Consider the following 22,696-nt stretch of genomic DNA (forward strand, 5'->3'; position numbering starts at 1 on the left):
AAACAATATCAGATCTGAACTGGTAGTGTTGGAACCGGTTCCGGATGTCCCACCGGAAGTGGTCAAATATAAAAATGAAATAAACCAATGCATGCGACACGTCAAATCACGGTTTTTTCAATAACCTGATGGCCGGTTATTAGGGAAGTAAGCTTAGACTACATACGGGACAGCCGGTTGTATTCCGGAACCAGTTCCGGGTGTCTCGCCGGATATGGCCAAATATAAAAGAGTACCAAACCGATGCATGCGACACATCAAACAGCGGAATTTTCGATAACCTGATGAACGGTTAGCAGGAAAACAGTATCAGACCATATCTGAACCGGTAGTTGTCCGGAACCGATTCCGGGGGTCCCGACGGATGTGGCCAAATATAAAAGAGTACCAAACCCATGCATGCGATACAACAAATAACGGCTTTTCTGATTACCTGATGACTGGTTTTCAAGGAAATAGGTTAGGGCCACATTAGGGACAGCCGGTAGTACCGTAACCAGTTCCATGTGTCCCTCCAAAAGCGACCAAATATGAAATTGAACTGAACCTATGTATGCGACACAGAAAAGCTTGTATTTTTTGATAACCTTATGATCGTTAGCAAGCGGACAGGTTCAGACTGGTAAAAAAATGTTTTACGCATATGGTCAAATCTCAACCGTTACGTAGTAATTGAACTTTACATGTTTTTATTATGCGGTTTTATTGGCAATTATCGGTGATCAACCCCGGTCAGTTTACATGTTTTTGACTTTGCTTGCCTGAAACTGGCTATAACTTGAAAATGGTCAAACTTATACGAATTTGAAAGATTATTAAATTATTAAATTTAGGGTATCGCGCCACTTGGGCGGTGGCTTCTATATTCGTCTGTTTTCCACTATAACTCAGTCAAATTTGAACCAATTGACTTGAAATGTTGTACACGGGTAGATACTATACCTATCTCACCACATTCCAAAAGTTGTGTCAATTGGTTCAAATTTGACTGAGGTATAGTGGAAAACAGACGAATATAGAAGCCACCGCCCAAGTGGCGCGATTCCCTATGACATAATTGCAAACATAAATTACTGTGAATTTGTTAATAAATGATTTATAATCATAAACATATTTATGTTTACTCCCGGCGTGCACAAAGTGCCTCAATTTTGAGGAAACGCACTTTTTTGTGCAACCAATCCGCACGTTTTTCGGAGTCACAAGCTACAAGCAGCAAGGAGGAATAAAACGAGAGAAAACGCTCTAGCTTTGGATGCGGGAGCGCGGTGCAGATTTTTTGTTCTCCCGTTTTGCTCTGAGGAGGATTCCATGCCTGGTTTAGTTAGATGACTAAAGCAAAAAGCTCGAAAGTAGTGTTTTGCCTTTCTCGTACACTTAGTGTACTAAAAAACTATATGTTCACTCAAAAAACGATTTTTCGAAAAAAAGGCTCGTAGGATCAAGTCGCATATACCAATCAACTCAGTTCAACGATTTGAGATTATTTGTTGGGTTTAATCACTGTTAACAAAAAAGATATAGAATTGAGATTATGTCTGTATGTGTATGTATGTATGTATGTGCGCAAAATAAGTTCACTCACTTTTAAGACTCTTCCCATTGGCCGACTTTTCGGATTATAGCTTGAATCGAACCGGAATTGTTTGCTATCAAAAATGGTCCAGATCGGCCAAGGCGTTCCGGAGTTATGGCCATTTCAGTGATCCGGACCAGCACCGGTTGAACTAGCCTTATATAAAACTGAACTAGCCCCATAATGCGATACATCAAACTGTGGCGATTTTTGTAACCTTTAGCATGGTTGACGAGTTTGGTGCGGAAATCAACATTGGAGACCAGAAACTCCACGATGTCGACCCAAAATTCAAGATGGCAGCCAAATGTTCAAGGAGGCGGCTCAAAATTCAAGATAGCGGCTGTTTAATAGAGATTTAGGCTCTTGAAGCATGCTAAATGGAAATATTTGATATGGGGAAGATGTCTGGACTCCTAAAATGGTGACTAGAATATCCAAGATGGCGGTCTAAAATCCAAATCGGTGGCTTCAAAATCTTGAATTTGAAGCCACCGATTTGGATTTTAGACCGCCATCTTGGATATTCTGGGCGTCTGTTTAATGAAGCTTTAGGCTCTAAAACCATGCAATATGAGTATATGTATTTGGTATGAGGAAGATGTCTGGAGTCCAAAAAGGCCGACCAGAATATCCAAGATGGCGATCAAAATTTTAAGATGGCGGCTTTTTAATGAAGTTTTAGGCTTAAGAACCATGCAATATTGGTATATTTGGTATGGAGTTTTAGGACCTGAAACAATGCATTATTGGTATATTTGGTATGAGGATGATTTTTTTTTTAATCTTTATTAACGTGTTTTTTAACATTTGCTAGTTCTACACGGAACAATGAGGATGATGTCTGGATTCCAAAAATGGCGACTAGAATATCCAAGATGGTGGTCCAAAATCCAAGATGGCGGCTCCAAATTCAAGATGGCAGCTGTTTAATGAAGTACATTCTTCGTAGGGAAGATGCCTGGACGCCAAAAATGGCGACCAGAACATCCAAGATGGCAATTTTAAATCCTAAATGGCGGCTTCAAATTCAAGATAGCGTCTTTTTCTTAAGAGTTTGAGGCTCAAACATTAAAAGTCAGATAAACGATATGATTTCTGGTATCATGAAATGGATTTCTGTTAATTGTTTGAAAGTGCGATGTACATCAACATTTCGCTTGAGTTTTATTGAAATTAGGTTTGGAAGGCACGAGAAAGGCGCCATCACCGCTAGGTGGATTAATTAGGGTTTTTTTTTTCGAACAGTAACGCCAAAATAGTTAGGCTTTGAAAATAGATCCATGCTCTAGCAGATATTTTTGAAATTAATATAATTCTGCTAACGAGCGCAAAACTCACCCACCCAGAGCGATAGTGTTTCATTCCGTAGACCTGAAAAAACTTCATACCGAAACCCCCTTTCCCGTCCACAAAAAACGGAAGTGTGCTGACAACCATTTGTGAAGCACACGTGCCTACCCGGAACCGACCGACCCAAGTGCCGTCCCGCATGTCCGACGCTCGCACGGCCGCTCTGCTGGAGGAAGAGCGCAAATTGAAACTGACAAATTTCGTTGGGTCGTAAATTTCACTACAGGTTCCGACAGTGATAAAATTGTTACCATCAATGTCCGTAACTTCCCATCGGTTGCTCCCCGCCCCGTCCCTGATAAGGCTCGTTTACTACGGAACCAACAGCTGTGTGGCACTAGGATTGGGATGTATTATGTTTCATTGGATGAGATGCGGTGCGGTTGGGGACAAATAAAATATGAAACTACATATCTCTTCCACCACCACCGCCGTCCAGCCGCAGCCGATCTGGGTTCGACGGAGCTCCAGCTGAAGCAGCAGCAGCAGCAGGCTAGGTCAGGACCGTATGCTTCGGTGACCCAACTACAACACATAGACAACCCGAGCGGTCTGGTTTCGGGTTGTGAGGGACTCTACGCAATCTAATGAGATTTGAGGTTTGAGAAATGAAGTCTGACGTTGGTTTCGGTTGGCAGTGATGGGTTATATTTTTCGGTAGAAGGGCCATTTGGACCCCGCTGCTGCTGCTGCTCTACTACTGCTGCCGCCGGTGCGGTGGTCGGTTGGGCTGTCAGAGTAACTGAGTGTATGCCATCATCCAGCTATGACGACGGCCATTATTCATCGTAATGGAGATGTGGGAGTTTGGGATTTTGGCAAATTTGCTTGGCTGCGATTGTGAAATGGAATATGACTTAATTATAGCGGGAAGGCTTTCTTTATTCGTATGCGTGTATTTATTAATTTAGTTTCTGGAAGTCGGTTGGAATCAACTGATTTTACTCGAGAAACCTACTAGAGCGATATGAACAGCGTCAATTAAGGTCTATCACTTCGTTGAAATACCCAATGACATGCGTTTTCCTAGATTATTGGTCCTCCTCATGCTATAGTATTTTATTTATGCGTCTAAGCCAGTCACTTAGAGGATTCCTTCAAAAACTTTCCGAGGATCCTTCCAGGAATCTCTCTGCAGATTCCTCCAGGAGTTTCTCCGGAAGTTTCCCCAAGAATCAGTCCGGTGATTCTACCAGGAACCCTTCTGGAGATTCCTACAGAAGTATGCGAATTCTTCCTGGAATGTTTCGGGGATTTCTCAAGGAATCTTCCAGGGGCTCCACAATGAAATCCTTCAGGGATTTCACTAGAATTACTCCAAGGATTCCTCAAATATTGTTTGAGCAAATACTCCAGATTCACACATTCCTAAAAGAATCCTTACGGGGACTTCTCCGAGAACCCCTCCAGGAATTCCCTGATGAATCTTTTGGGGATTCTTCCAGAAATCTCTTCGAGAATCTCTCAGAGTTTCTGGAGATTTATCCAAAATACTTTCGGAAATTCCTCCAGGAATCTCTCCGGATCTGTTCAATTTCAAAATATCTACGGATAAACCAGTCTTTTGAATAGTTACGATTGTCTAGTTTCTGCCCCGGGAATTCTTGCTATAGAATCGATTTTTTGAGCACTTTGCTGCGCATGGGCTTGATTCCGTCTGGAGTGACTCCATGACTCCAGAAATCAACAGATTCCTGGCCTCTCTGGCATTTTGCAGCGCTGATGACGAGGCCATTTAGACCGTTCTAAAACGATGCTGAGGTCCTCTTTGTGCTGTTCTACATTGTCTGCCTAAAGCTACCTTTGGTGGCGACGACAAGACGGAAAGGCGAACAAAGAACAGAGAGCATACCAGTCGGCTTTTCCTTGCTGGTGATAATCCATTTTCGGCGCTGCGGGACGAGCGAGAATACATTCTTGGGAGAAAACCGGGTCTGAATTTATCACACGTCTTTTTTTGCCGATAATGCGTGTGAGAGAGTTTTCTATGATCGCGATCGTGATCGATAGTTTCATTCTCTGGTGGGCATAGACGAAATCAAGGTTGCCTAGTATGGCATGCAGATGTAGTGTTTACATGCATTCCACAGCCTTAAGGATTGAGCTCGAAGAGTCTGAAAGAGGTTGTAAGGGCCGTCTTCGGGACATTTTCTGGACCCACTGGTATTTGGTGGAACGGTGAGAGATAAGGAGAGCGTCCAACATAGCTCTGGTCCTCACAAGTTCCTACCTCATGGGTCAAGCGATGACAAAAACTGCCAGCTAAGAGTTTTGTGCTTAGCTGGTAGTGCAACCTGGGCACTGTTGTCTATCTGACTTCAGCTAGATGGAGGAGGTACGTCTCGATCGTCTGTTCACCAAGGAAGTGCGGCTAAAACAGCGTCTGTTCTGGTATCCAGCGGCTGAGTATGAAATGCTGCTCCACCAACTTTTTTTTCCCGATCAGCCTAGATAGCTGTGTAGTGTCGGTAGCGGTTAGTTCAACTGGCTAAGAATAGCACTACGGACCGCCTGCTCCAGTGGTAGGAGACCACTAATCAGGTGACCCCTAATTCAAGGTGTTATGCGCCTTTATGCTTACCGTGCCTAGGAATGAATGGTTAGGGGGGTCTTATAAAAACCTAATCGCAAACGGAGCCTGTGGAGTACCAGGGCACGTTTATTGTTCGGTTTATTTACCGCATGATGAACCATCCCCTACGGATGCTTTCAAGCAAGTCATTGCATACTGCACTTCAAAAGGCCTTCCGCTAATTGTTGGTAGTGATGCTAATGCTAACCATATAATCTGGGGCAGCTCAGACATTAATTTGAGAGGCTCCAGTTTGATGGAATACTTAAGTAGTACAGATCTTGGGTTTCTTAACATAGGTAACCGACCAACGTTCATGGTATCTGCTAGAGGGGAAGTGTTAGACATAACGATTTGCTCTAGTAGAATTAGTCACGAGCTGACCAATTGGCATGTGTCAGATTAAGAATCTTTATCTGACCATCGCTACATCTTGTTTGAACATGTGAATGTTACTTCGCAAACTTTGCGTTTCAGGAACCCCCGGTCAACCAACTGGGATCTCTATATCGATTTGGTTGCACCCAAATTTCATGGATACTCACCATCCCTTGACAATCCAAGTGATTTAGATGATGCCGTTGCTACTACAACGGCCTTCATCATGGAAGCTTTTGAAGAAGCTTGCCCTCTGCGGTCTGTGAAGACCACAAGAGGAACCCCTTGGTGGAACTCTGATCTGGCGAAGCTCAGGAAACAATGTAGAAAGAGTTGGAACAGACGACGTTCTGCTGGGTCGGAGGCTTTCAGGTCGGCTCGCAAGGCCTACAGGAAAGCTCTCCGATCTGCTGAACGATCCGGCTGGAAAAACCTTTGTACAAATGTTTCCAGTTTTAGTGAAGCCAGTCGGTTAAATAAAATCCTTGCGAAATCTAAGGATTTCCGAGTGAACGAACTTCGTTTGCCAAATGGCGATCTGACTTCCTCTGATGAGGTCTGGAATGCCTATTCAGCACAAACTTCCCTGGAAGTGTGGAACTACATCTTCGGATGAACCTGATGTCTTTTCTTGTAGTTACGATTCCTTGACTTCGGCTCGGAGTATTGTAACTATAGCATCGATTGTGTGGGCACTTAATAGCTTTGCTCCTTTCAAATCCCCTGGGGCAGATGGAATTTATCCTATTTGAAGGGATTTGATCATTTCAAACATGTTTTGAAAAAAATACTTGTTTGCAGTTTTGCTACAGGGTATATTCCCAAATCCTGGCGGGATATTACTGTGAAGTTCATTCCGAAAGTGGGTCGTGCGTCTTATGAAGAAGCAAAGAGTTTCAGACCTATCTGTTTGACCTCTTTTCTTCTGAAATGCTTAGAACGCATTGTGGATCATCACATCCGTAATGTTTATCTGGCCAACGTGCCTCTTCATGTGAACCAACATGCCTACCAATCTGGTAAGTCCACTGTGACTCTTTTACACAACGTTGTTTACGATATCGAGAAAGCATTTGCTCTTTCTTAGATATCGAGGGTGCCTTTGACAATGTGCCTTTCGATGCCATATTGGAAGCCGCACGGAGTCATGGTATTTCTCCAATGATTTCCAAATGGATTCATCAAATGCTCAAAAACCGATATCTCTTCTCGACATTGCATCTAGCAGGGATTAGGAAATTGAGTGTTTGTGGATGTCCCCAAGGGGGAGTCTTGTCACCGCTTTTGTGGAATCTCGTAGCAGATACGCTATTGAGGCTACTCAATAATAGCGGTTTTCCTACTTATGGTTTTGCCGACGACTACCTAGCATTGTTATTTGGTATGTGTATCACCATCCTTTTTGACCTGATGCAATGCGCCCTTCAGGTAGTTGAGGGTTGGTGTCGCCAATATGTCCTTTTGGTTAATCCGAGTAAAAAATCTATTGTTCATTTTACGGAAAGGCGAAACCGTAATGGCGTTTGGCCTTTGCGTCTCTTTGATTCTGAAATCGATGTGACTGAACAGGTAAAGTACGTTGGAGTCATTCTTGATTCTAAGCTTTCCTGGACACCTCATATTGAGTTCAGAATCAAGAAAGCTTGTATGGCCTTCGGGCAATGCCGGTGAACCTTTGGTACAACTTGGGGCCTTAAGTATATCAAATAGATTTACACAACTGTTGTTCGTCCAATATTGGCTTATGGATGTCTGGTGTGATGGCAAAAGGGCGAAGTGAGAACAGTCCAATCAAAATTAAGCCATCTTCAAAGGATGTGCTTAATGGCGATGTCTGGAGCGTTCTCTTCAACTCCTACGGCAGCGCTCGAAGTTCTCTTTGACGTTGCCCCACTACACATTCATCTCAATCAAGAAGCACTTTCTTGCACTTACCGTCTATGGGTACTCGGTTTACTAGAGGAAACTCCTGTGAACCGCAGTTCAACACACACTTCGTTGTTTCCACTTTTGGTGAATTGGGACAAAGTTGTCCTTGCTCCAAGTGATTTTACAATTGCTTGTAATTTTCCATATAGGACATTTTCCACGAAATTCCCTTCCCGGGAAGAGTGGACATCTGGTTATCTGGAGAGAAGTATTTCAGATGGCATCGTATGTTACACTGATGGCTCCCTTCTCGAAGGTCGAGCAGGTGCTGGAGTTTATTCTCGTGAGCTAAGGCTGCATCAGTCTTATTCACCGTTTATCAGGCCGAGATCTTTGCTCTTATGTGCGGAGTGCAATCAGCACTTCAGCAGCACCTAATGAGCAAAGTAATATACTTCTGTTCAGATAGCCAGGCTGCTATTAAAGCACTCGCTTCGGCCAACTCCAGGTCGAAGATAGTTATCGCTTGTCGAACTCAAATCGAGGAGCTGAATTCAGCAAACGCCGTTCACCTTGTATGGGTACCTGGCCATTCTTCCATCGCTGGAAATGAATTGGCTGATCAGTTAGCTCGCACTGGAACATCACATGAGTTCATTGGCCCTGAGCCAGCTATTCCGGTATCGAAGTGTTGGGTAAAGCTTCAGATTGACACCTGGGATGCCACTCAGCACAAACAATACTAGAATAGTTTGGAGTCATGTCGTCAAACAAAACTGTATTGAACTCAGCCATCTCTAGGGGTGGCAAAGTATCTAACAAATCTGTCAAAGCAGAATTGCAGCATGCTGGTCAAAGCATTGACTGGCCACTGCCGACTCAGTTATCACATGGCGAATATTCAGCAAGCGGATTCATTTGCCTGGGGTAGCTGTGAATCCGATTATGGAACTTCGTATCATTTAATATGTAATTGTCCAGTTTTTGCGCAATTACGTTTCCGAGTTCTCGGTAAACACTAAGTCAAACTGACTTCAGAAACCTGAATCTTCAGGACGTTCTGTTGTTGCTGACCCGCTGTGGTAAAGAGCTATAGGCTCTCTTTACGCTTTATGCATTATCACAGTGCTCTTTTCAGAGCGCTGTTTGAACTCATTGTGGTACGCTTATGCATGTATGACGATCCTATTCCCTTACCTGTCCTATCCTTTTTTCCTTCCCTTCTCCGTCAGGTAAATGATGAATAGACTCGTGTTCATGGCGATGGCACAAATTTCCCAAATGGAGGCGAACGTGCCTCTGGAGCCGACCTACTGATACCTGATACCTGAGGTCTAGGCTTTACATATACAATAGGTAGTGTGGATGGACATCTAATTCATCCGAAAGAAGTGCGGTCCGTGGAAAAGGTAATCAATACCTCGAGATTTGGAATACACTCAATAAAAATAAGTATTCAAATCGGTCAACTAGTTTTTAAGATATCTTGATCACCGTAACGGCATGCTTTAAAAACATCATTTCGAAATAATTGCATTTAAAGTTTCGCGCTTTGCCGTGTCCTCATGGAGAGTGCGCGCCACAATGGACTTTATAACTTTGGTTCTAGTGCTCCAATCTTTATGAAATTTGGAAAGTGTATTGTTAAGGTAGTATAATTTCAGATTATTCAATAGAGAAAAGTCAAATTTTTATTCCTGCAAGGTATGTAACCCCATAATATTTGCCAAAAATATAACAGTTTTGATTGTCAAGGGAAGAAAAAATACTAAAATGCTCAAACTATACCCCGCCCTCACGCACAAGGCGTCCATAAACTACATAGACTCATTTTGGTCTTCTCAGAAGCTCAAATTCCTACTGGTATGAAAACTGATTCCAATTTCATGAAACATCAATGTCGATAAAGCAGCACTCTTCGGAAGGATTCATATGACATTTATATATCCGACATTGATAAATAGTCACTGTTGCTGCAAAGTATCCACGTGCGGCGGTTTACAAACGGCTCCAAGCACGCCCCCATGGCGACCACAAAACATTCATTGCACTGACTTTCCCACGGTATTTTTCATCCTGCCCTACAATTTCCCCCTCCAACCTAATGGAAAACCCCAACATTATCATTATCTAATTACTTCTAGAGGCTCAACAAATTAAACTACCGCCAAACGGAACAGCGATCGGAATCCACATGCGTTCGAACGCGGCGGCCACCCTCGGCCGATCCCAGTCCTGTAGTAATAGCTCACCGGAATCGAACCGGTTATCCCATCACCAGCAGTCATCGACGGGGGGCGCCCCTCCGCCACCGAGCATCGCCGCCCACCAGCACTCCCACCAACATCATTCCCATTCGCACTCGCACTCGCAACCGCAACAGCAGCAGCAGCAGGACCCCGGAACGCAACTGCAAAATCTCAAAGGACAACAGCAGCATCAGCAGTCACAACTGCCCCAAGCGGCCATGAGTGAAATGCGCGTTTGATTACATTTCGCCTCCTCCTACCCTGACAGAGACGATGACCGCGGACAACGACGCCCATGCCCCCCGGCAGCAGCAGCATCCACGAGGACGAATCGAGCTGACCATTACAGCGACCTCGATGACAACGACGACGACGACAACTGCTGCTGTAGCTGTGGCGATGACGACGACGACGACGACGGTGAAGTTGTTTAATGTTTTGTACGAGTGGAGACCCTTCGGCCACGCGCGGGTGGGGGGTCCCGTATCGGAGGTAGGCGTTCTTGTTAGGCACGAACCGTGTAGCTTCCTGCTGGTGCTCGCCGTTTTCCTTTGTTCATCAATAAATGATCTATCGCGAACAGAAATGCAACCAATGAGCACTGCTGCAGCACTGATGATACCATACCATATACATAGCTACTAGGTTACTCATTTCCGGTCTCTCTTGTTGATTGATTATTGTTGATGTTTGCTCTGTTGAGGTTTGTTCTGTTAGGTCAAGTTCCATGTTAAATTGTTGGACGAGTGGAACACGCAATGGACAGTGGGGCGGATGATTGTTTCCACACATAGGGAATACTAGATGAAGTTTAGATATCTAATTGTTACCGATCAAAAATCATCAATCTTACTTGTTGAAATCAGCTTACCCTGAATGTAGGTATTGTTTCACATTTGTGAAACAATAATCACTTGGTCCTGGTGTAATTTGAACCCAAGGTTCCGTATCACTAGTCTGAAGCTTTAACCAACATTGATACGAATGAAGAACTCCACACCTTAAATTGTATCAGATATTTTTCCTGACATCCCTGCCGGGGAATCCTCGTACGAAGATTGAGCATGAGCATGAGCATAGATGACCGTACTATTCGTAGTTTCTACTCCGTGATTGACCAGAACAATCGAAGTTGCACAAGGAACCAACAGACGGAGCTTGGGAGTAGCTTACCGTCCTCAATGTGCATCTTCGAGAATTCCAAACTTTATTAGGTCAATAACGGCGCCGGCCACGTCCTTACGGTCATCGAGGAAGGAAAGGAATGTTATTATGACGTGCGTTGCTTACTAAAGACCGAGATCACCTCTGCGTCTCCACGTCTGTCATGGGAAGGACTTTTTGTTAGTGGGGAGGGGAAAGGGCGCATGATATGAGTTCACTTTGGTAAGTGGAGTGATTCATGCAACCCTATTAATATCAAACCACTTATTTTCATTTGGACTAAAACAAAACACATGCCGACATCGAAGATGACGAACCATTCAGATAGTTTTCGAAGTGCGAAAATTAACGAAAGAAAAAATAAAGTGATTTGAACCAACGTGGCTTTGGAACTTGGGCCGACACTTGACGTGACGAACATTTCAATGTCTGCTGACTAAAATCGCAAAAAATGTTGTTTGTTGCATTTATCGTATCATAAATCGCCCCGTACGAAGATGAGCAGTCAAATAGACGACGACGACGACGACGACGACGTGCACGCGGACGATCCGAATGAAAACGCGGCCTGTACACTTTGCCACCAAAAACTCACTAAATCACCCCGTACGAAGATGAGCAGTCAAATAGACGACGACGACGACCGAATGAAAACGCGGCCTGTACACTTTGCCACCAAAAACTCACTAAATCGCCCCGTACGAAGATGAGCAGTCAAATAGACGACGACGACGACCGAATGAAAACGCAGCCTGTACACTTTGCCACCAAAAACTCACTCAGCCGGGGAATCCTCGTAAGAAGATTGCTAAAATAAATCCTTCCAAAATATTCTAAGAGTAAGAGTAAGTCTCTTTTGAGATGTTCCCAGAATTTTATTTTTCTGGATTTCCTTCAGGAAATCTTTAAAATTCCCTTTACAAGTTATTTGAGGGATTCCTACAGGAGTTCCTTCTGGAATTTCACCAGAATTTCCATCTGGAATTCATACAGAAATATCTTCCGGAATTCTTCGGTATCTCCGGAAATTCCATTCATTTCTTCCAGGATTTTTTCCTAGATTACTCCAGAAATTCTTTCCGGGATTCAACCAGAAATAATTTTCGGCATTCCCACAGGAGTACTTCCAATTGCTCCTTCTGGGTCTTCTCCTTTCAGGATTCCTCCAGAAGTTCCCAACAGATATCCTTATAAAGTTCTACAATATCTTTCGGAATTCCTCCTGAAATTCCTTCCCGGATTTCTCCAGGAGATCCTTCTAGAATGCTTTCAGAAATTTATTCTGGGGTTTTTCAAACAGTTCCTTCTGGGATTCCTCCATATAATCTTTCTGGGACTCATTCAGAGTTTTCTTCCGGTATTCCTTCAGAAATGACTCCCGTGTTACCTTCTGAATTTTCTTGCAGGATTCTAACACGAGTTCTTCCCAGAATTCTTCCAGAAAATTATTTTATGATTCCTCCTAGAGTTACTTCCGGGATTCATTTCAATATTCTTTTCTGGATTTCTCCAGAAATTCTTCCAGAATTGCTTCAAGAGCAACTGACGAAAAATTGCAAGTGCCGGGACTGGGATCGAACCCATGACCATCCAATTATGAAGTGAACGTCTAGCCACAACGCCACGGGTCCCGGCTATTCCGTGATTCTCCCAACAGTTTCCAGGAGATAAGATTTCTTCGGCAGAACCATCCAAAATTCTTACAGGAATTTCTTCCTGGATTTTTCCAAAACATCTTACCAAGCAACCCTAACAGAATTTCTCCAGGGGTCACTTCCAGTTTTCCTCCAGACGTTCCTACCAGATATCCTTCAGGAGTTCCTTCGATTTTTCTTCCAACAGATCCTTCAGGTATTTCTCCTGAAATTACTTCCGGATTTCTGTAGGAGATCCTTCCGGAATTTCTTCAGGAATTACTTACGGATGTCATTCAGGAGCTCCTTCCGGTATTCCATCAGAAGTTACTTCCAAAATTTCTCCAGACATTCCTTCCGGGATTTCTCCCGAAGTTATTTGCTGATTCCTTCTAACAGTTCCGTAAGGGGTTCTGCCAAATATTCCTACCGAAATTTCTCCAGAATTTGAGTCCCTTCCACGATTCCTGAAAGAGTTAATTCTGAGATTCTTCCGGGAGTTGCTTGGGGATCTTTGCAACAATTCCTTCCGGGATTCCACCAAGAGCTTCTTCCAGAATACCTTCAGCAATATCTGACAACAATCCTCCAGGAGTCTCTGGTTCTTGAAGTTTCTTCCAGGAGTTTATCAATTTCAAGCTATTGTTTCACGTTTTACAAAAAAATCATGTATGAGGAACTTTTAGGTATGGTAAAAACCCACATTTCTTCCGAAGACAGTTTGACTCTATCTTTAAAATTGTATGAGTAATACACCTCGTCCTCTTTTTACGTCCATGCTTGGCTGAGCGACAAAAAATTCTACCGCTAAGACAATGAGCAAACTCAACAGTTTTATATTTTTTAAAACATCTTCGTGGTTAGGAGAAGTGTACAAAAATATAAAAATGTGTATTTTGATCATTATTTTGTCGGTAGAAATTTTACTTTTTTATTTTACCAACTCCATGAGATATAAGCATTTCAAGACATCGTTGTTTTAAAGTCAAAATTGTCCATAACATTTGAATGACAAGACCTAGCAACATACAATGTTCAGAACAAATATGCGTCATTGCTTGCTCTTCAAATGCTCCGAAGCTCACATCTTAGAAAAAAAATCCAATAAAAAGTTATTGCGAAAAAACCGTTTTTGGGGGGCTCACCCTAAGTCAAAACTTAAAATTGAACTACTTTGTTCAATTTAAGAGCTAGATAAATGGTGTATTCGGCAAAGTTGCTTGAAATAGCATTGCCTACAACTTTACTCAAGAACTCGATCGCGTATGACTTAAAATGAAAAAGTTCTATTCCAGATTTGAGTTAAGACGAGGACCATCCTAATCAAAAAATTTTGGAAAAGATGCAGCAAACAAATGCAAACAACTTCTCTGAAGACACCAAACGCCTAAAATTAACCAAAACAGAGATACGGATTTTTTTTCCTGCTTAAACGTGGATTCGGACCATTGTGCATTCCTAGCAGGATTTCCCAGAAATATCTTCCAGGATTCCTCCAGAAGTCCTTCCCAGATATCCTTTAGGATTCCTTCCGGGATTATTTCAAGAGCTCCTTCTGGGATTCATTTGGAAATTCTCTAAAAGTTTTTTCCTGGATTCCTCCAAGAGTTGTTTTCAGAATTCCTTCAGAAATTACTTCCGGCATTCTTCCAGGAGTTTCTTAAAGAATTTCTTCGGGAATCCCCAAGAGAATCCCTTCCGGGATTCCTCCAACAGTTTTTTCCTGTATTTCCCAGGCATACTTTCTAGATTTTTTCCAGAAGCTTCTTCCGGAATTTCTCAAGAATTTTATCTAAAGATTTTTTCCAGTATTCCTTCAGACATTCCTCCCGGGAATCTACCAGGAGTTCTTTCTTGGAATTTCTCAAAAAGCTTTTCGAGGGGTTTCCTCTTAAATTCCTTCAGAAATTTCTTTCACATTTCTTCCAACTGTTCTTTCCTAGACTTCTCCAGGCATTCTTCCCGAAATTTCTCCAGAAGCTTCTACCGGAATTCATCCAGAAATTTCTCAAGGAGATTGATGCAGGATTACTCCTGACATTCTTTCCGGGATTCCACCAGGAGTTTCTCCCTAAATTTCTCCAGGAGTTCTTTTCAGAATTCCTCCAAGAGTTCCTTCCAGGATTCTTTCTACAGTTCCTTTCTGGATTTTTACGGGCGTTCTTTCTGGAATTTCTCTAGAATTTTCTTCCGGGATTTTCGCAAATTCCTCCAGACATTTCTTCTGGGAATTCACCAGGAGTTCCTTCTTTGAATTTCTTCAGAAACTACTTCAGAAATGCCTCAAGAAATTCGGTTCAGGATTCCTCCAGGAGTTACTTAAGGATTCCTTGGGGAATTCCTTTCAGGATTATTCCTATACATCCAACCTATATTTCTCCAGCATTCTTTCTGGAATTTCTCTAGAAGCTACTTTCGGAATTCCTACAGAATTTACTTTCAGGATTTCTCAAGGAACTCCTTCCGTAATTCCGCCAGGAATTACTTACGGGGTTTCTCCAGAAGTTATTTCTGGGATTCCCTTTAAAGTTTTTTTCAGTATTTCTCTGGATGTGCCTACCGGAATTCCTCCAAGGATTCCTTCCGGGATTCCATCAGAAGTTCCTTCCAGAACGCTTTCAGACATTCCGTTGCGGATTTCTGCAGAAGATCCTTCCGGGATTCCTCCAGACGTTCTTTCTGAGTTTGTTCTAGCAGTTTCTTACGGGATTCAGCTGAACATTCCTGTGATATTTCCTTACAAATTTCTTCCAGGTTGCTTCTTGGATTTCCTCCAGGATTCACAGGAATTCTCTCTAGGATTCTTCCAGGAATCATTTCCAGGATACTTCTAACAATTTATTCCAGGGTACGTCCGAGAACAGTTTCTTCCAGAATCCCTCCAGGAGATTCATTCAGAAATTCACCAGGACTTCCTTGAATAATTATTTCAGGAGTGTCTTCTGGGATTCTTTCAGCAGTTGTATCCGGGACTCCAACATAAATTCTTTGCGGGATTCTTCTAAACGCTTCATCCAAGAATTTCTTTCGGCATTCTTCGAACAGTTCTTCAACAAACTTCTTCCGGGATTCCTTCAGTTTTTTCCGAGATTCTCAAAAAAAAGGTTCCTCTAAGATTTCTTTAGTAGCTTTCTCCATGAAAAACTCAACTGATACATTGAGGTATTCGACCAGGAATTTTGGAAGGAATTCCGAAAAACTCTTGAAGGAATCCCGACAGAAACTGTTAGTGGAATCTCGACGTTGATAGTCACGGAAGGAACATGAAGGAATTTCCGAAAAAAAAATATGGAAAATCGGAATATCGAATGCAATTCGAAGGTTAATTTTAGAAAGATTTTTGAAAAAAATCTCGGTCGGAACTCTTTTAAGTAATCACTGAATAAATTTGAAAACGCCCTCTAGGACAAATAATCCTCTGGAAGAATCCACGAAGACACTCCTGAGAAAATTCCATAAGGAACTCCTGAATGAATCCAGGAAGACACTTCCATAAAAATTCCCAAATGAAGCTCCTGGAGAAATTTTTAAAATAACTCCTGCATGGATGCTGGAAGCATTTTGTAGAGGAATTGCAGAAGGCATTTCTTGAAGAATCTCAAAAGTTTCTTAGGAATATCTAGTGGAATTCTTGGTACAATCCCGAAAGAACTTCCACACAGAATTCTTTGTAAAACCCTGGGAGACTTTCATTGTGGAATCTTGGAAGAAATATTTGACAGACTTCTTTGGGCATATTAATTTTTTTTTTTTTGGAATGTCTGACTGCTCAATTATTATTAAAAATAAGAAAAAAAACGAAACAAACAGCGTTTGAATCCTTTGAGTATGAGCAGAATAAAATTATGATTTGCTGAACGTATGAACGGTTTCACTATTTAAAAAAATACATGTTTGTTTTGCAGTTTTCAAGTTTTCATCCCGATATTGTGACAAGTTCTTGGTAACTTACAAAACACTTTACAACAACCCTTTTTCAAAATTCCCGTAAGTCGTTGTCTTGCGGAACGAACATCGGGTAAAAATTTCCTCTTTAAATGCCACATAGAAAATTGTTAAAAATATCGCTAGAATTTCTCCAATGGATAGACAATACGAAAGAAGCTTACACTCAAGAAAATTTTCCAGAAGCTGCTTGTAAGCATTTATTTTGAAGTTCGCCTTGAGCAGTTTCAGAATTTTTGTCAAATTTTGAGAAATTCCTCCATTGACTCAGGCAGGCATTATTTTAAAAATTTCTAGAAAAAATCCATCAACAAATAGATGACAAAGCATTCTTACTCAATTTTACTTTTTTTGTATGATTTGTTTCCAATTTTTTCAAGAAGTCATGAGTTATAACAATAATCTATCAATAATAGAAAACATCCTCCACAAATTTCCATCGTCCAGGTAAACTTTCAAGGAAAATTTTGATCAGATTTCCAAAAAGATTTTGAAATTGCAGCAGCTATGATGGTAAAAGTTTCCGCAAGGTTTCAGTACGAAGGAAAAGTGGAAAAAATATGTTCTATGTAATGCTGTTGAAGGAATATCTTCCTTTTATTTCAATAATGCATTGGTAAAGTATTACTGAAATTGAGAATGAGTTATGATGCTCAAAACTCGATACTTTTGGCTAGCATTGAATGCATTCCTTGGGGAAAACAAAACTTTCAACAAACCTAAACAGATTCGCTTCATTGAAGAAAGTTTGAGATAAACATGAAATAAAACAAGGAATTTTCAAAAAAAATATACCATAGAAAGAATTCTTCAACAAATTGGTAAAACAATCGTCAATGAAATAAACGTGCAGCTTTCGTTGGAATATTTGATGTACCTCACAAAAGATACCAAAGTGAAATGCATAAAATGTGTGATGAATTAGCCTTAATAAAGTTTCACGAAAAAAATAAACAAAAGAAAAATTACAACCAGCAATTAATTTTGAAACAATTCGTAAAATAATTCCAACGTTTGGCAAAAAATTGATGGAATTCAGAACTTTTCGAAGAAAAGATGTATTTAAAGTTGTTGTTTTCATTTTTTTTTCTTTTTTATTTTCATTAATTTTAACGTAAGCTATTTCTTCACTCAATCTACGGAAATTTTTCAAAGAAATTTCCTTTAAAAACATGTAGAAATTTGTTGAATTTTACCTGACAATCAATATTAAATTAAATGCTAACATTGGTATTTAAAAACACCCTTCAAATGTGTTGCTAACCAATTTTAAGAAAAATCCAACAGAAATGGCAGAAAACTTTCAAAAAGTATGAATTTCAAAACAAAAAATAATTTACAGTCCTATGTTCTTCTGTAAAAAAGACTGCTGACTAACTTTCCAGTGTCTTGGAAACTATTTTAAGAAATCGAAGTTACCGAAAATTTTGGATGAATTCCTATCAGAATTATTGAACTGCTGGCACACATCTTGTTCTCATTTGTCTAGAGACCAAATTCCCAGAACAACGCCCTCAAGAATTCCTAAAGAAATTTTAGGAAAAGTTCATTGAAGGAGTTTTGGAACAATCTTCTGGGTGTTTTCAAACGAGTAAAGCATTTTGGGAAGGAAGTGCTGTGGGAATTAAAAGCTGCCTTCTTTGAGAATTTACTATCAAATATTTCTTTGAATCTTAGATATCTGGATATCTGGAATAAAAAGTGAAATAGATATCCGAAAACTTTCGCAACCCACTGTCCATTCTAGGAGAAAAAAGATAATTAAATCGATAATTTGTTACTCATGTATGACAAAATAGGAAAATGAGGTCACCTTCCGATACTTCGTCAGTTCATATCAATAATTGTTTAACAATGGCATTAAAAAAAATGTGTTCACATTTATTTATAGCAAATTGTTTCCCAACTGCGTCATGCTGCTGAAAACTCTAAATTGTTAATCACTCACACCTAGTTCAAATTAAAAACGAAACCCACAAAAATCATCCATCAGAAGAAGAAAAAAAACCTGCACTTAATCGATTTGAAGCCTACGACGGCGATGCGAAACGATGCACTGACGCACTCCGTTACCGTTTTGAGAATCATCAGATGAAGAAAAACGAAAAGAAATTTAAATAAAAATAGTGAAAACACTTTGTAAATTATTTTTTTCTACAAATCCAACAACCAAACTATAGATAATATTACAATTTAGAAAAAGAAAAAGGAAGTCAAATAAATTTAAAACCAAAAACACAAAATCACAAGCATACAAAAAAAATCTTGGAACGACGAAACGAAAAGATTGAAAAAAAACAAATCCATCTAATAGAACAACAGGTTACGAAACGTCTTCTTCGTAGGTGAATGTGCAAGATGGTATTGCCAATCACATCCACACATTGACACAAGAGGAAGAAAAGAAAAAAACTAGATAAATCTTTACAACCATTCAAAGAATCATAAACCATCGTCCGGTCGATTCCGGTGGAATCCACAGTGGTTGGTGATCGAATCGAAGAAGCAGACACAAATGTAAATCATTCAAAAAAAAAACAGACAGAAGAATAACCTTAAGGAGTCGCCGACTAATGTTAAATGTTGATTACAGCTAATTTAATTGATTACCAATTGATGTAAGTCTCGAGGTAAGCAACAGAAACTGATTTTAACGCAGGGCAGATGAAGAAGAATATGAGAAAAAGGGAGAGAAAAACTGTTTTAAATAAAGAGAGGATAACTGGAATAGCCGAGAAAGGAGTATTAAATCAGACGAGAAGAAGAAATCATTGCAGAGTAATTGAAGAAAATAAAGAAACACTGTAAAAAGTAACAATCTAAAATCAATATCGACTTGTGTTTTATTTGATTTAAGTTGTTACAGAAAATGTGATGACATTTTATTTCCTCCGAGGAAAAACAGGTAAGTTTGGAGCTCGTACCGGTATTTGATGAGTATTTTCTTTAATAATTCCGTCTGCAGAAGAAAGATAAGTCTACGAAACACGGTTGAAACACATCATGCTGTCAATTTGATTCAATACCATTCGATTGTTTGTTAATGTACTTTATTCAACTACGCTTGGATTTGTTTCTTTGAGAATTCCAGAAAAAAAACTTTGGAAAACTTATGTTGAGATTTTAAGACAATTTTTACATATTCGGATTCTCGATAAAAATCTGCCAAATATTTCTAGCAAAGTCATTTTCAAAGTTCATTTACGATTTTTGTTTTTTTTTTTAATACAACTTTACTGTAAATTGCTCTAAGAAGTTCATAAAAGTTTAAGCAGAATTCCGAACAATTCTCTAGGAGCTTCCTCTTTAATATTATTAAATCCTTTATCCAGAATACCACACGGAAAATTTAAGTATCATAATCCACCTTAACTAAGAATTTCAACAATAAAAAATTTGTAGTATTTCACTGGTTGTTGAGAAATAACTTCAAAAAGTTCTCCATTTCCTCAAGTTTTTACTCGAAAAAATCACAAATTTATCAGAAAATTCACCGCGAAAAACTCATATTAGTGCTTCAAAAATTTCTTTGGAAATTCTTGTTCATGTTTGGTCTGGATACCTAACGAAATTCTAAAAGATTATCATATTTTCTCATAAGATTTTTACTTTAGAAGATTCCTTTTAGAATTTTCTTAAGCGATTCATCTGGATCCGTCTGGGATTCATTCAGGAATTTCTTCCTGAATTCTTTCGAGGAGCTCCTTTCAAGATTTAATCGGGATTTTTTTTTAATTCCAACAAAAACTGTTTTTAGGTTTCTACCAGGAATTACTTCCGGCATTGCTCCAAGAATTCCTTCCAACAGCTTCTGCCGGAATTCCTCCAGGCATTCCTTCTGGTAGTTCTCCAGGAATTCTGTCAGAAATTTCTGCCTGAGATTGTTTAAAAACTTCTTTCTTTGATTTTTCTAAACATTCCTAACAGAATTTCTCCAGGAGTTCTTTCCAGGATCCTTCCCAGGAGATCCTATCCGGATTCCATCAGGATATTCGTTCCAGGATTTCTCCAGGATTTTCCTTCGGAATTACTGTACTTTACCGAGTTTTACCGAAATTCCTCCTGGAAGCGGGTATTCTTATGAAACCCTGAGCAAACTTCCCGTAAAAAAAAGCAGTCAGAAACCTTTACCAGCGGTTTTTGACATATCCTTTCTCGAAATTCAAGATTCTTCCTAGTATTCTACAATAAATAGGACTAGATTTCCCTCACGTTTATTTTAAGTTGATTAAATTCTTTCGATGCATCGAAAACATCATTTTAGTTCTCCCCCTTTTTTTGCCTTTCGCGTACACCGACGAATTTTCGATAGAACACAAGTCACATATACCAATAAACTCAGTTCGACGAATTGAGGCGATGTCTGTATGTGTGTTTGTATGTGTGTATGTATGTGTGTATGCATGTATGTCTGTGCGCAAAAAAAGTTCACTCACTTTTAAGGCACTTCCTATTGGCCGATTTTTCAGAAATCGAACCGGAATTTTACCGCATTGTTTGCTATAGAAAATGGTCCTGATCGGTTGAAGCGATCCGGAGCTATGGTCATTTGACTGGTATAACTGGCCGTATGTAAAACTGAGCCAAGTCCCATCACGCGACACATCAAATTGCGGCGATTTGTGTAACTTTTAGCATGGTTGACGAATTCTGTGCGGAAATCAACACTGGAGAGAAGAAATTACACGATGTCGGCCAAAATTCAAGATGGCAGCTTAATATTCAAGATGGCAGCTCCAAATTCAAGATGGCGGCTGTTTAAAAGAGTTTTAGTCTGGCGCTGTCCATAAACTACGTAGACTCATTTTTGGCCATCTCAGAACCCCCCCTCCCCCCTCGTAGACTTTCGTTCATACAAAATTTTCGAAATTTGTATGGAGCGTAGACTTTGGCCAGACCCCCCCGATCCCCTAAGAGTCTACGTAGTTTATGGACAGCCCCTCTCTAAAACCATGCAATATGGATATATTTGGTATGGGGAGGATGTCTGGAGTCCAAAAATGACTATCAGAATATCCAAGATGGTGGTTTGTAATCCAAGATGGCGGCTCCAAATTCAAGATGGCGGCTGTTTTATGGAGTTTTAGGCCCTAAAATCATGCAATTTGGGTATATTTGGTATGAGGAAGATGTCTAGGGTCCAAAAAGGGCGATTAGAATGTCCAAGGTGGCCTAAAATTCAAGATGTCGGCTTGAAATTCAAAATGATGGCTGTTTAATGGAGTTTTAGACCCCAGAATCATGCAATATGGGTATATTTTGTATAGGGAAGATGTCCGGAGTCCAAAAATGGCGACCAGAAAATTCAAGATGGCGGCTGTTTAATGGAGTTTTAAACTCTGAAACCATGCAATATAGGTATATTTGATATGAGGCTGTCCATAAACTACGTAGACTCTTAGGGGGGACGGGGGGGTCTGGCCAAAGTCTACGCTCCATACAAATTTCGAAAATTTTGTATGAACGAAAGTCTACGAGGGGGGAGGGGGGGTTCTGAGATGGCCAAAAATGAGTCTACGTAGTTTATGGACAGCGCCTATGAGAAAGAGGTCCAGAGTCCGAAAATTATGACCAGAATATCAAAGATTTCCACCTAAAATCCAAGATGGCGGCTGTAAAATTCAAGATTGCAGCTGTTTAATGGAGTTTTAGGTACCTTAAACCATGTAATATGGGTATATTTGGTATGCAAAAGATGCCCAGAGTCCAAATATGGCTATTTAAATATCCAAAACGGTGACATAAAATCCAAGATGGCGGCCTAAAATCCAAGAAAGTGGCTCCAAATTCAAGATGGCGGCTATTTGATGGAGTTTTGAGCTCTGAAATCATGCAATATGGGTATATTTGGTATGGGGAAGATGTCTGGAGTCCAAAAATGGCGTCCAGAATAACCATAATGGCGGTTTAAAATCCAATATGGCTTCACAAAATTCAAGATGGCGGTTTTTAATGG

At 40.4% G+C, this 22,696-nt stretch overlaps 1 protein-coding gene across 1 annotated transcript in view; it reads left to right on the forward strand.

The window, feature by feature from the left end:
* The window catches only part of LOC115266726 (neuroligin-2), a 74,346-nt gene extending 54,777 nt beyond the window's left edge, over positions 1–19,569 (forward strand). The window contains exon 7 of the mRNA XM_029873266.2: positions 9,893–19,569. Within this exon, the coding sequence (XP_029729126.2) occupies positions 9,893–10,236 (344 nt within the window). The 3' untranslated portion in view covers positions 10,237–19,569. The remainder of the gene's footprint in view (positions 1–9,892) is intronic.
* The last annotated feature ends 3,127 nt before the right edge of the window (positions 19,570–22,696 follow it).

This window comes from Aedes albopictus, chromosome 3, assembly GCF_035046485.1.
Source record: "Aedes albopictus strain Foshan chromosome 3, AalbF5, whole genome shotgun sequence".
NCBI classification, from domain to species: domain Eukaryota; kingdom Metazoa; phylum Arthropoda; class Insecta; order Diptera; family Culicidae; genus Aedes; species Aedes albopictus.